This window comes from Elephas maximus, chromosome 5 (genome assembly GCF_024166365.1).
Source record: "Elephas maximus indicus isolate mEleMax1 chromosome 5, mEleMax1 primary haplotype, whole genome shotgun sequence".
NCBI lineage: Eukaryota > Metazoa > Chordata > Mammalia > Proboscidea > Elephantidae > Elephas > Elephas maximus.
The window spans coordinates 17,826,644-17,842,400 of record NC_064823.1 but is presented as its reverse complement, the minus strand read 5'-3'; the positions used below and the strand labels follow the sequence as shown (position 1 = coordinate 17,842,400).

At 36.2% G+C, this 15,757-nt stretch overlaps 1 protein-coding gene and 1 non-coding gene across 3 annotated transcripts in view; one reads left to right on the top strand and one right to left on the bottom strand.

Annotated features, from left to right (window-relative positions):
* Positions 1–15,757, bottom strand: part of MFSD8 (major facilitator superfamily domain containing 8) — a 49,268-nt gene that overhangs the window by 21,326 nt on the left and 12,185 nt on the right. Inside the window, exons 1-6 of one of the 2 annotated variants that reach the window (XM_049885357.1) lie at positions 13,126–13,858; positions 12,506–12,549; positions 8,141–8,381; positions 7,105–7,218; positions 2,420–2,564; positions 1,358–1,413 (exon numbers count right to left, since the gene is read on the bottom strand). In XM_049885357.1, the coding sequence (XP_049741314.1) occupies positions 1,358–1,413; positions 2,420–2,564; positions 7,105–7,218; positions 8,141–8,381; positions 12,506–12,549; positions 13,126–13,444 (919 nt within the window). In that variant the 5' untranslated portion in view covers positions 13,445–13,858. Of the gene's footprint in view, positions 1–1,357; positions 1,414–2,419; positions 2,565–7,104; positions 7,219–8,140; positions 8,382–12,505; positions 12,550–13,125; positions 13,859–15,757 lie in introns of those variants that run through there. The other variant, XM_049885358.1, reaches the window with a different exon arrangement.
* On the top strand, positions 1,873–1,979 carry LOC126077600 (U6 spliceosomal RNA). The gene has a single exon (XR_007517776.1). It is a non-coding gene; the product is annotated as a U6 spliceosomal RNA (small nuclear RNA).

Here is a 15,757-nt window from a genome sequence, read left to right as displayed (position 1 = left end):
TACACTGAAAATCTTGGTTGCTAATGTTAACAGTAGTTACTTCTTTCTTTTACCCTGTAGTATACATTAAAATTTTTCAAAATAACAATATTACCACTAAAAATAAGATTACTAAGTTTTAAATTCCTTTGGCACTCTTTTTGTCTTTAGAATATATCCCACTAAGAATGTATAGCCCAAATAACTGCCATTTGAAATAGTCCTTGTCTCTGGGAGGATTGTTGTCAACACTCCTTACCTATGCAAGTATCATCCAGCCAGCACTATTCAGCTGAAATTACTATCCTGGAGGTCACTGATGGCCTTTTCACCAAAGTCCTCAAATCTGTCAGCCATTTAACATCTTCATTTCCTTGGACCTGTATGTATCATCTAACCTGCCAATGTATTCATTCCTTGCTGGCTTGGACAATACTGCATTATTCTGGTTTACCTGTCTCCTGACAACACTCTAGACTCGAAACTTGGTACTCATTTTCAACAACTCCCTGTAATCCTTAATATTCTCTATCTAATCTGTTAAGAATCTTGATTTTTCCTTCAAAAAGTCATACTTATCCCTTCTCCATTCTCAGTTGCCACCCTAGTTCAGGCCTTCACACATATAGATTAGCCTCCTACTGAATTTCACCATTGTCATGACTCTCCTCTGTTCAAAAAGTTACTATAGCTCCTCCCTACTTTGTCCTCTACCCCACTACATTTAAATTTCCTTCTACTATTTTTGTTGTGAGAATTAAGTATCTATGGAAGTAGTTGGTAAAATAACACTGTATCTTTTCTATAACTTTATGAACTCCATGAGGGTTAGGACTGAGTTGCAGTCTCTTGTATAGGAAGATGCTCCCTAAGAGGGACATAATTAGTACTTAAATAGTGGCTTATTTGGTAAAAAATTTCTATTTCCCAAATTGAGTATCTATTTATGAGTCAAAGAAAAAATCTAGAGCATAAAAATGTACATCTGCAGTGTATCAAAAGAATAAAAATACAAGAGAGAAACCATGCCTTTTTCCACAATTAAGGGATCAGAGGACTGCTTGAAAGATACATTTGGTTGCAAAGTTACTGAAATCATTCCAAAGATCTTAAGGGGTTTAAAATATTGGCTCTTTGAAACAGGACAAGATGATTGTTAACAGTGTTTTAGCCTTGCCAGTTGTGAACACCAAATAACTGATATGGGTGTGCCTTAAATTTTCTTTTTAAATCAATTTAGGCAGCTTTCAACTTTGAAGATCTTTCCCATTTACCCACTGTATTTTCTGCAGAAGCAAAATCCAAGTCAATGCTACATAGAATCATTAGAAATATTTTGATAATGTTATAATAATCTAGTCAAACAGGTTAATAGTACCTTCTCCAAAATTAATACTTTTATACAGTCGTCCTGAGTCATCCACACGATGTTCTCTTAAAAAGAAAAACATGAAACATTTAACTGTATTTCAATTAACATTACTGCTTTATTCTTCCTTATTATTTTCCATGTTATAGTGTGTCTACATTATAGATCATGTAGATTAACATAAGTTACTCTATAAATCCATTTGTTTATAAACATTATACCTATGAAAGGCTTAGTATAATAAAGAAATGGTTTAAATTTATTACTAGCATTCTATTTTTTGATATTCTGATATAATTTATTTTACTAGCTTCTGAGTAATAAAATTACTAATCAATGAAATATAATTAATAAAATAAAAGACAGAAGTTATAATTCTTATCATATTATCATATAAAGTTTTTAAAATATTCACCTAAAAGCGTACATGATCTAACTTAGTAAGGTGATTTCCAGTCATTTCAAACATCAGTTATAAACGTTTTTGGACTCTTGGGTAAAGTACTCTAAAGAAATATAAGGTAGTACTCGCTTCGGTAGCACGTATACTAAAATTGGAACAATATAGAGAAGGTTAGCATAGCCCCTGTGCAAGGATGACATGCAAATTCGTGAAGTATTCCATATTTTTTTAATTTGATTTGTAAACTTTCACTTAAGCACAATAAAAATTAAAAAAAGAAATATAAGGTAACAAAACTTTGGTAGTTTTAGAAAATTCTACTGTATAAAAGATATGTACAAGTAACTTTTTTATTTAAGGCTGGTACTAATCCATTCATCTACTTAAAATGCTGCTTCCATGCCACTGCCTTACTTAGAAACCTACAGTTAGTAAATCAAGTCTAAACCTCAAATCTTCAAAGACCTTCATAATATGTTCTCATTCATCAGATTGTCTATAATTTTAATTCTACGTACTACATGCATTATATGATAAAAAATACGAGCACAACCATAGATATCAAAAACCAAGTAAACACTTCCTAGGTATAATTATCATTCAACAATGATAATGCTCACTTAACTTCATAATTTACATAAGCAGTTTTATTGTTTCTGTCTAATTACCTTAAAATAGTAAGTATCAGAATAATATTTAAAACTCCCAGGAAGGCGCCAAGTAAAACAGGTGCTGTGTACATGTTTATACGCAGTTCAATGGCATCCCACGTCACGCCCTTTTCACCGATGAGTGCAAAACAAGTCTGAAAGACTTATTAAAATGAATTACATATAGATGAATTATTATACATGAGGCAGGCTAGAAAAAATGTGCAAGAAGTTTACCACAAAATCAGAAGTAACATTATGGAAACACCCACCTACACCATGCATTCTCAACAGGGGCAGTATAACCCTAAAGGGGAGTTAGCTGGTTCTTGGTGGGTGAGCGGGTAGAACAAAAAACGATTACTCTTTTTACAAAGCACAGATAGATACACATAGTACATAGAACATTTATGGTAGTAAAATTTCATGGTGTGATAATTAGGAAATAAATGTCTACAAAGCCACCCGAGCAGAACAGTGATGAAAGAAAGGTTGAGAAATACGGATCTACATGCATGCACAAAGATTAACACCTTAAATAACTTGTCAACATCTCCTTTTTTTAAAAAATACCTCTGAAAGAAATTTAAATTATAAAATTTCTTCCATAAATCAATTAGGAAAAATTAATCAATTTCATTATATGAAAGTATGTTATGTATATGTCACCTAAATTACACGTATTTAATACCATTTTTAAATTAGAATCTGTGGTAAAACTTGGACTAGAAGAGTACTGGTTTGCTGTCCTGTCTTGAATTCCGTATCTCACTCTGCCAATAACTTGTATATAACTTCAGAGTCGAGATTAAGTCAGAGACAGTACCTAAGGCATTCAAAACAGTGCCTAGTGCATGGTAAGCACTCAATAAATGTCAGCGCTTGTTGACATAGTTATTTTCATTGGAAAAGCCATATAATCTCTTCAGGCTTACTTCTACTCAAATATAACGCAAAATGTTTAAACGAGATCACCTTTTAATGCTTTTCGGGTGGTTAAAATATTTACTCTCCCACATGTCTGTCAGTTTGTCTTACTGGGGCAGGGGGGGGCTTGTGTGTTGCCGTGATGCTGGAAGCTATGCCACCGGTATTCAGATACCAGCAGGGTCACCCATGGAGGACAGGTTTCAGCTGAGCTTCCAGACTAAGACTGACTAGGAAGAAGGACCCAGCAGTCTACTTCTGAAAAGCATTAGCCAGTGAAAACCTTATGAATAAAAAAATAGCAGCGAAAAATTGTCTGATATAGTGCTGGAAGAAGATGAAGAAATAGAAGATTTTTATCAGCTGCTGCAGTCTGAAAATTGATCGAACACGCAATCGAGACGCATTGATAATTATTGGCGATTGGAACACGAAAGTTGGAAACAAAGAAGAAGGATCAGTCGTTGGACAATATGGCCTTGGTGAGAGAAACAACGCCGGAGATCGAATGATAGAATTTTGCAAGACCAACGACTTCTTCATTGCAAATATCTTCTTTCACCAACATAAACGGCGACTACCTCGCCAGATGGAACACACAGAAATCAAATTGACTACATCTGTGGAAAGAGACGATGGAAAAGCTCGATATCATCAGTCAGAACAAGGCCAGGGGCTGACTATGGAACAGACCATCAATTGTTCATATGCAAGTTCAAGCTGCAACTGAAGAAAATCAGAGCAAGTCCACGAGAGCCAAAATACGACCTTGAGTATATCCTAACTGAATTTAGAGACCATCTGAAGAACAGATCTGACGTATTGAACACTAGTGACCACAGACCAGATGAGTTCTGGAATGACATCAAGGACATCATCCATGAAGAAAGCAAGAGGTCACTGAAAAGACAGGAAAAAAAGAAAAGACCAAGATGGATGTCAGAAGGGACTCTGAAACTTGATCTTGAGCATCGAGCAGCTAAAGCAAAAGGGAGAATTGATGAAGTAAAACAGCTGAACAGAAGATTTCAAAGGGCCTCTCGAAAAGACAAAATAAACTATTACAATGATATGTGCAAAGAGCTGGAGATGGAAAACCAAAAGAGAAGAACACGCTCTGCATTTCTCAAGCTGAAAGAACTGAAGAAAAAATTCAAGCCTCAAGTTGCAATAGTGAAGGATTCCATGGGGAAAATATTAAACGACGCAGGAAGTATCAAAAGAAGATGGAAGGAATACACAGAGTCATTATACCAAAAAGAATTAGTCGATATTCAACCATTTCAAGAGGTGGCATATGATCAGGAACCGATGGTACTGAAGGAAGAAGTCCAAGCTGCTCTGAAGGCATTGGTGAAAAAAAAGGCTCCAGGAATTGATGGAATATCAATTGAGATGTTTCAACAAATAGATGCAGCACTGGAGGTGCTCACTCATCTATGCCAAGAAATATGGAAGAGAGCTTCCTGGACACCTCATTGGAAGAGATTCATATTTATGCGTATTCCTAAGAAAGGTGATCCAACTGAATGTGGAAATTATAGAACAATATCACTAATATCACACGCAAGCAAAATTCTGCTGAAGATCATTCAAAAATGGCTGCAGCAGCGTATCGACAGGGAACTGCCAGAAATTCAGGCCAGTTTCAGAAGAGGACATGGAACCAGGGATATCATTACTGATGTCAGATGGATCCTGGCTGAAAGCAGAGAATACCAAAAGGATGTTTACCCATGTTTTATTGATTATGCAAAGGCATTCGACTGTGTGGATCATAACAAACTATGGATAACACTGCGAAGAATGGGAATTCCAGAACACTTAATTGTGCTCATGAGGAACCTTTACATAGATCAAGAGACAGTTGTTCGGACAGAACAAGGAGATACTGATTGGTATAAAGTCAGGAAAGCTGTGTGTCAGGGTTGTATTCTTTCACCATACCTATTTAATCTGTATGCTGAACAAATAATACGAGAAGCTGGACTATATAAAGAAGACCAGGGCATCAAGATTGGAGGAAGACTCATTAACAACCTGCGTTATGCAGATGACACAACCTTGCTTGCTGAAAGGGAAGAGGACTTGAAGCACTTACTAATGAAGATCAAAGACCACAGCCTTCAGTATGAATTACGCCTCAACATAAAGAAAACAAAAATCCTCACAACTGGACCAATGAGCAACATCATGATAAATGGAGAAAAGACTGAAGTTGTCAAGGATTTCATTTTACTTGGATCCACAATCAACAGCCACGGAAGCAGCAGTCAAGAAATCAAAAGAAGCATTGCATTGGGCAAATCTGCTGCAAAGGACCTCTTCAAAGTGTTGAAGAGCAAAGATGTCACCCTGAAGACTAAGGTACGCCTGACCCAAGCCATGGTATTTTCAATCGCATCATATGCATGTGAAAGCTGGACAATGAACAAGGAAGACCGAAGAAGAGTTGACGCCTCTGAATTGTGGTGTTGGCGAAGAATATTGAATATACCATGGACTGCCAAAACAATGAACAAATCTGTCTTAGAAGAAGTACAACCAGAATGCTCCTTAGAAATAAGGATGGCGAGACTGTGTCTTATATACTTTGGACATGTTGTCAGGAGGGATCAGTTCCTGGAGAAGGACATCATGCTTGGCAGAGTACAGGGTCAGTGGAAAAGAGGAACACCCTCAACGAGGTGGATTGACACAGTGGTTGCAACAGTGAGTTCAAGCATAACAACGATTGTAAGGATGGCACAGGGCCAGGCAGTGCTTCGTCCTGCTCTGCATAGAGTCGCTATGAGTCAGAACTGACTCAACGGCACATAACAATAACAACAACAAAATACTTACTGAGAATCTAAGTCTATGCCAAGTACTGTTACTATGTAGTGGGGGTAGAGTAGTAAATAAAATAAACTTATATCATATTCTCATGTATTTTACAATATGGTGGTAAGAGTCAATTATTCTGCATTTGTGTTTATATTTATTCCAGATTACTAAACTGAAATATGAGATTTTGGTGAATAACAAACTAGGTTCCCTTCTATTGAAGTCTTTTATTGGCTGAATAGAAAGAAGTAATGGAAACTGGCAGGGGATGTGGGAGGTAGGGTTGATGAAATTAACTGAGTTAGATTCATACTGATGATATTCATAACTACAATATCTGAGACATGGACCAACTGTAATAATTATGTCTAGTTTTTAAAGTTATTCCAGACATAGAAAGATTATTAATTTCCCTACCCATTTAGCAGAAAATAAATTAGCCTTTAAAAGTATTAAATCTTATTAACATCTTTTTTATACAGAAAAAATAGAAGCATTAAAAGAAGACCACAGAGAAGTCTTAAAGGTATGGATAAAGGGCAAAAAGATAACCTTCTATAACACTCCTTCAACTCTTCTTATTATTTCTAACAAACATGGCAAAAGAAAGTAAACTCTTGCACAGTGGCAAGCTAAATGACTGTTCGATAGAACATGCACTCTGGAGTCAGACAAGACAGGTCTGGACTATCTTAGACAATTTACGTAAGTTCTCTATGCCTTGGTATCCTCATTTGTAAAATGTGACTAGTAGCACTTAATTTAGAGGACTGTTGGCAAACTTAAAAGAGTTAAGACATACAAAGAGTCAGAGCTCGACGCTAGATCCAAAAATATTAGTTTCCCTCACTTTTCCTTTACCAATAGATGTTATAATTAGATTTCATTTAATATTTGAATCCCAAAAGTTTCCCTAGTTCGAATTCAAGTAATAACAGGTGAACACCTACCTGGACCAAGAATAAAACCTAATGCTTGACATGCACTTGTGTTGGCCATGGCACTTGTTCTTTCCTGAAGGGAAGTAGCACCAGCAATATATGACCTGACAACTGCCACATTTCCTAAGAAAAGACACAACAATGCAAAGGAAAAGGAAATGACCTTTGGTTTATAAAAATCAATTTAACTTGACTTTATATGAAAGAATAAATATTGGTTGATGATATTATATTAATTATATTATATTAATTTTATCATATTAATTATATCATATTACATCATATCATATCATATTATATTCTTTCTGAACATAAAAAGCATTTAAGATAATTTTAATGAGCAAATGCATCAATTAATGGAAAATATTACTTTTAGTAATATGAAAACACAGTTCAAGATGTAGATGAATGAAGACATGGCATTATAGGAATGTCAAACTATTTTTGATCGTGAAACACTGAGAAAGCACTGAATGAATTCTGACTGCTTCAACCGTTTTTAAATGAAAGCTGTCACAAAGTCTGTATGCATAGAACTGTAATATAAGAAATAGGAAAAAAAAAAAAAACCCACTACCAATTTAATGGAAAAAAATTTATTGAGCAGCTATTATGTTCAAGAAACTACCAGGGGCCATAGGCTATTAAAAAGTATCCTAAATTGTCTCTTATTGCAAAAAGTTTACCATCTAGGTAGTGAGAATGGATGAAAACTGTGTAGGACAGTACAAAAGCAAGTGTCAGAAACATGCCAGAGAAATGCAAGATCCATGAGAGGTGGGGTAACCTGAGAAAGCTTCATAGAAGAGGTGGAACTTGAACTGAACCTTGAAGGATGAACAATGACGGGAATGGAAGAGAGACATTCTAGGTTATAGGAATATGAACAAAGGCAAAATAATAGGAAAGATACTTGTCTGATTTCAATGAGAGATCTGTAGGATATTAGGTTAAAGGGGAGGGGTGAGGTCAGATGATAGAGTGCTTAAATGTCAGGATGAATGTGAAGTTAACACAATCAAACGTATACATACATACATATTACCTGCTCCAAATCCCACCAGTCCACGAGCAGCCAGCATGTAGTATTTATTATGAGAAGGTGGGATGTGGACATATGCATAGAGGCAGTTGGCTGCCACCGAAATGAAGATGGAGACAATAAGAGGTTCTTTTCTTGGTCTATAATTAGACCATAAACCAAACATAGGTGAAGCTACCATTTGGCCAATACTAAACGAAGCAATAACCCAGCCCAAAAAACTTGCATCGGCTGTCTGATCAATCTGCAGAAAAAAAGTATAATGCTTTAAGAATTGTTATTCAAGAAAAGCAAAATTTAAAACATAAATACAATTGTCTGATCACGTAACATTTCCTATTAAAAAAAGAACAACAAGTCTAACACATAGGTTTTATAGCACTATTACTCACAGTAAGAGAGTCAAACTTCTGGCATTATAATTACTGTGCTAACAACTCATTGTACTCAAGGAAAAAATGCTTAGGAAGCCTCATCTTTTAGAAAGATTATGGAAATTCAGGGTTCATAAAAATTTTGTTGAATATATAATCATACTACATACAGCAATGATACCATAAACAAGTAATGAGGCATGATTTAATTTTTTTAAATAATTTTTATTGTGCTTTAAGTGAAAGTTTACAAATCAAGTCAGTCCATCACATGTAAGCTTATATACACCTTACTACATACTCCCATTTACTCTCCCCCTGAGTCAGCCCGCTCCCTCCTTCCAGTCTTCCTTTCATGACCCTTTTGCCAGTTTCTAACCCTCTCTACCCTCCCATCTCCCCCCCAGACAGGAGATGCCAATACAGTCTCAAGTGTCCACCTGATACAAGTAGCTCACTCTCCATCAGCATCTCTCTCCTGATTTAATTCTTATAAAATAAATATAATACATTAAACTTAAATGCTCTCCCGTAAGCTAAACAGCCACTAACACTGTAAATCTATTTTTTTAAGCGGGCACAAGAGTCATATGCTTAAAAACGATAATAAAAACATGGAAACCTAAAGACAATTCTTTCATTACACTGATTATTTTTCCTTCTTACATAGATATTTCAAGATTCTACTACTAGAGACTACGATGATGGCTGAGGGGCAAGCCAAATGATGATTAAAATTCAGGAAATAAAATATTTTTCACAAAAGTACAAACATTTAGTCTAGAAAAGGGACTGTGGAGTAAATAACAGATTTTTTTTTTTTTTTTTTAATATGGTAGGCTATAAAATGGTTTGGAAAAATGAGAACCATTAAATTTTAGAAAATAAGCTTAGGCAAATACAGGTAGGTAGTAGAACAACTTAATAAGGCAAAGCATGGCCTTTTCTTTCCTGAAGTTACATTAAAATACCTTAAAATGGAAATATTTAGGTAGCTTTTTGTTTATGGTAGATGAGAAATAAGAACAAATAAATTAAATGATGTTATCATATGTTCTAGTCTTAAAAATCTCTCTCACTGTACACAGACATTCTGGTTTTCATTTTCTACCCCTAAGTATTATTTTTACTTCCTTTAGTCTTCTTGTTAGCATACAAAATAATAATGTCATGTCATAGAAATTTTAAAATCTTCAAATTAGCAGTGAAAGCCCAATTTTAATGTTAAATATACAGTCGTTTGAAAGTAAAAGGATAAAAGTGTCTTCTCAGGACATCAGTTGATCATAGTGAAGTATCAGTTTCATGGACAAAAGTGAGCTGACTCTTCACAATTTGTTAGAGACCCCTGGAAAGTTTTATTTTCATTAGATACTATACAGTGACTGGAAAGCTGGGATTTTAACAGTAAAGTAAAATGGTTTGGGACGTATGGGTGTCTACAACAGAAACTGTCACTCCAAGAACTGAACCATCTGTGCTCTGTGTGTCGCTCTCCTTCTGACAGCGATGAGAGCATCTCATTTCTGGCCTTCTGGCTACCTTTGATTATCTCTCTGTGTATATATATTACCAGATAAATCTAAACTCCTTATTATGAAAAATTAGCTCAAAAGCTGGTCACTGTGAGCTCTCTACCCTCATCTCTCTGCATGCTTTCCCCAGTTGTAAGTTCCAGACATCTAGAACAGGTTGACGCTTCCAAAATGAGCCAAGTTCTTCCTTCCCTCCTGGCATTTGCACAGGTTCCCCTATTGCCTCTTCCACCAAGAATGCCTTCCCAACTTTCTACTCTCTGGCCTTTTCTTCAGGTGGCTACTCTCTAAAGGCCTTGAAAACTTAGCCAGTTGTTACTGATTCTGGAAAGTCTTCCAGGATCTCTTTATTCTGAATTAGCAGTACTTCCCTAACCCTGTTGAGTGTCTGCCTCTTCTCTCTCACACACACACCCCATACATGAATGCAAATACACAAACGTACATACAAACCATACTTTTAGACTTTTACCCAGGCACAGTACTAAACGTTTCACATATATCATTTTTTGATCTTCCTAACAACCCTGTGAGATGGTTAATGTCACTCCTTTTTGACAGAAAAAGAAAATTAGGTTCAGAGATGTTAGGTAGCTTGCCCAAGGTCACACAGCTAGAAAATGGTGACGCCAAGTCTGTCTGAAATAAAAATATGACTCTTAATTACAATGCTATGTTACCTACTACCATAAAATTTTTAATTCTTAATTTAAGGCTACTGCTCCTTTTACAAGAAGCCCTGGTGCGCAACGGTTAAGAGCTCAGGCTACTAACCAAAACATTGATAGTTCGAATCCACCAGGTGCTTCTTGGAAACCCTATGGAGCAGTTCTACACGGTTCTTAGGGTTGCTATAAGAATCAACTCGACAGCAACGATTTTTTTTTTTAAACAGCAATGAGAATATGGCACTAAGTTAGTAAAAAGTAAAATTTATATTTTTTATTCTTATATTCCTTTTTAAATATCTTTCAGGAGTAAAGAATCACATTTTTGAAAAGTAAAAAACTGGGGACAAGAGCTAAAAAATCTAAAATGAAAAATGTCAAAAGCTTCTTAGAGCATAGTCATTATTTTTATTTTCTAAGTATTCATAGCCTATGTCTAGTATTTTTGTTGAAACCATCTGACCATCCTAACAACCTAGTGTGGGAGTTCAGTACACTCTCTGTAAACATATTGTTACAACACTCCTTGATAAATGCTAATGATAAAGGGATATGGAAACACACAGGAGGACCTTTTAACCCAAACTGGAGTGACGGACAGTCTGGAGTGACGGACAGTCAGAGAAGGCTTTCTGAGGTGACACCGGAGCTAAGCCTTGAAGGATGAATAAAAGATAGTGGGCAAGAAGACAGAAAGGGAAGAAGGAAGGAAAAGAGCAATGGAAGGAGGGAAAGCATTCCAAAAAACAAAGAAGAATGTGTGAAGACCTGAGGAGCTTGGGTACATCCAAGTGGAGACATCTAATAAATTGTTGACTATATATCTAGTATGGATCAAGGCTCAGGATCTAGGCTAAAATATAGATACACACAGAGACACATCAAACTCTGGAAAGGCCAACAGTTAAGAAGGAACTTGAGAAAGAATACACAAGAAGTTTTGAGAAAAAGTAACAAAAATTGAGAGGAAGGCCAGGGTAGAGAACTTTCACAGAAGCTAAGGGGTTTCATTCAAGAAGTAGAGAGAAGGCAACAATGTCAAATGCTCCGCAAAATGTCACCTAAGCAAGGGCTGTAAGTATATATCCAGTCAGCAACTGAGTCATTGGAGACCTTAACAAGAGCAATTTCAGAGTAGGTTTAATCAGACTGTAGCAGTTTAGGGAGTGAACGGGGGGGTTAGGAAGTACAAAGGGACTCTTTTAAGAACCTGTGGTTTAAATGAACAAGTCTCCAACTTACATACGGCTTTTTATTAAGTTCATTCCCCATATTTAAGATAAAATTGGCAGGACTTGATCAATCGATGTCAAGGTACCCACTAAACTTGCAACTTGTTGTCATTCCCTCCTTTGCACCCAATTATCACAGCATCAAAACATATGTATTATCTATTCTTTTTACAATATTACTGGGTGCCCCAAATTAATTTTATGGGAAAAATGTGAGATTATTCCACAGAAATAGCATTTGTACTTTTGGGGAATTCAGATTATGTTAGTTTACTTTTTTTAGGGAGGAAGTAGTAATGGGATGCAAAACTGGCTTATAATTAGGTGACCATACATCTGACTGTCCTGGTATAACCCTATTTTCCTGGTCTAGCAGACCTTCCACTTCAAAAGTGCTCTGGTTTGCACAATAAATCATATGACCATCTTACTTAAAAGCCTCTTTCAAGGAACTATTATCTCAAGTTATTCTAGTAAAGAGTACAGAATAAAATACCAAAGAGACTCTCTAGAAAACTCTCACTACAGCTACTTAAGAGAAAAGTAGAAATGTACAAACCTTTTGGAGATATGGCCATATTGACATTACCACAATAGAAAACCCTGTGAAGAGGCAAAATTTGTTATTTATGTTATAATAATTTTTCACTATTACACACATACAATTTTTAACTATAGCATGGATTTTATCATTTTAAACTGAAAAATTTATGTACTTAAATGCTTAATTTATCAAGCAATGGGATTTTATTTAACAGAAGGAAAGTAAATACTAAAAGCTTGAAAATAGTATATAATTACAGTCCATGACCATGATCAATACAAAAAAAAAAAAAAAAACCAGAAGACCTTTCTCCTTACTGACATACCTCTGTGATAAATGAAAACTACTGAAAGTTCAGTTTTTTTTTTAAATAATTTTTATTGTGCTTTAAGTGAAAGTTTACAAATCAAGTCAGTCTCTCACACAAAAACCCATATACACCTTGCTGCACACTCCCAATTACTCTCCCCCTAAAAAACTTTTTTTAATGAGACAGCCTGCTCTCTCCCTCCACTCTCTCTTTTCGTGTCCATTTCGCCAGCTTCTAACCCCCTCCATCCCCTCATCTCCCCTCCAGGCAGGAGACGTCAACACAGTCTCAAGTGTCGACCTGATCCAAGAAGCTCACTCCTTACCAGCATCCCTCTCCAACCCATTGTCCAGTCCACTCCATGTCTGAAGAGTTGGCTTCGGGTATGGTTCCTGTCCTGGGCCAACAGAAGGTCTGGGGGCCATGACCACTGAGGTCCTTCTAGTCTCAATCAGACCATTAAGTCTGGTCTTTTTATGAGAATTTGGGGTCTGCATTCCACTGCTCTCCTGCTCCCTCAGGGGTTCTCTGTTGTGTTCCCTGTCAAGGCAGTCATCAGTTGTAGCCGGGCACCATTTAGTTCTCCTGGTCTCAGGATGATGTAGTCGCTGGTTCATGTGGCCCTTTCTGTCTCTTGGGCTCATAATCGCCTTGTGTCCTTGGTGTTCTTCATTCTCCTTTGATCCAGGTGGGTTGAGGCCAATTGATGCATCTTAGATGGCTGCTTGCTAGCGTTTAAGACCCCAGATGCTACTCTTCAAAGTGGGATGCAGAACGTTGAAAGTTTAGTTTTTTATAGCAGAAATTAATAGAGGAAGGGCCATTTTGTTATAGAGGCAGTGCTAGGCCTCAAGTCTGTGTTGTTTGGGGGTGACAACTGACTACAGGAAAGACAAGGAAGAAGGACAATGATCATTTAGAGGAAGCAATGGCTATACAAAACAGAACCAGGATATTCCAAGGTGGTCCTACCTTAAAAGAAAATTCATTATCTTTGTTAGCCTTTATTGCTGAGAACTGTAATAACAAATTCCTATGTTACTTGCCAATTTTAAATGTTAGGTGCAACCATCAGAAAGTCTATAAAGCCTATTATTTTTAAACAGTTTTATTAAGATATAATCCACATACCATACAATGCACTCATTTAAAGTATACAATTCAATGCTTTTTAATATATTCACAGATAAGTACAACCATCACCATGGTCAACCTTAAAACATTTCCATTCCTTCAAAAAGATACCCTGTAACCCGCTGTTGTCCAGTCAACTCTAACTCCCAGCGGCCCCATAGGACGGACTAGAACTGCCCATAGGGTTTCCAAGGAACAGCTGGCAAATTCGAACTGCTGACCTCTTGGTTACCAGCCGAGCTCTTAACAGCTGTGCCACCAGGATGCCACCCTTTAGCTATCACTCCCTGTCTCCTATGTCCACCCAATACCCCCAACTACTAATCTACTTTGTTTCTCTAGATTTCCCTATTCTGAGCTTTCGTATGAATGCAATTGTATAATACATGGTTTTTTTGTGTTTGGCTTCTTTCACATAGCATAATGTTCCCAAGGTTTATCCGTGTTGTAGCATGTATCAGTAACTCATTCTTTTTATAAAGTTTATTTTAAAAATGATTTAATCATTATTTTCATTTTGGCATATTTTTACTTGCTCGTTCGTGGTAAAAACATACACACTGAAACATTTGCCAGTACAACTTCCTCATTTACGATTCAACGTCATTGATTACATTTTTCATGTTGTAACATTATTCTTGCTATCCTTTTCCAAAATATTCCACAACCAGCAACATAATCATTTTAATATATTTTTAATTGGCACATTGATGAAAAGAGGACTGAAAAGGCCAACTAATATTTGAAATCAAGGCTACAATTTTGCAATCAAGAAACTTGAAAAACAAATAAGATGTTTAATATGCCAATTAAAATCTAAACTAAAAATAATTTTTTGCTGTTAAATTTATTTGAAGTCGTTTCTTATAAACTTTATATAATACTAAAATTTAGAAATATTTTAAAGAAAAAAAAAAATCCAATCTACTGCAGACATTGTTACCTAATAGAATCCATTTACCTCCTTTTATCCTCCTAAGGGAATTCCAATTTTATTCAGGTGCCCATCCTTCCTCCATAAAGCCACAGGCTTTAGGGGAAATTGTCCCACTCCCAACTCCAGAGGGTAGATCCTGATTAGACTGAAAAATTCAGTTGGGGTAACCTCAATATCCTAGTTGATAATAGGTTTAGAACTTGACAGGTTGCCCAGTTCTGACCAATAAGAAGTGAGGGCACATCTACTTGGGGACCTCTGGGAAAGGACTCGTCACCCCTGAAAAAGTCCCTTTTGGTCAATGGAAGTTACTGTGAATAGATGTGATACCTGGAAGCACTGTAGCTATCATGCTATAGCCTAAGGACAAAGCTAATGTGCAGAAGGGGCAACATCATAGAAGTTATTGAGAAGAAATATAAGAAACAATAATAAGAAATAATAAATTGTATTACTCCTTAAGCCAATTTCGATCAACTTCTTTTTCTGATATTTGCAGAATGCATCCTAATCGATACACAACGGAAAATGAAATTATATTACAGAGGATTGTTGAAAATATCCTTCATCTTGTACTTTAGTTTTACCTTTATTTAAAATGTGTTTTACCCAGTGTTATATTATGCACAAGGTTGCCAAGTAAGAGAAAATAGGAGAGTGACTAGGCTAAATGGAAAGTAAATAAGAAACAGTTTAGAAAATGACCTTCACTAGTTTCAGGGAAAGAAACGACTTAGAAAATCAGCACCCATACAACAATTCGTCTCTATGCGCCTGGAGCAACAGAGGAAGGAGAGTCAGAAACAGGAGAAGGAAATGGAATGAGTGGTTAATTGCCTCCATGAACAACTACCTCCTTTGCCAAGAGACGAGAAGAACTGATAGT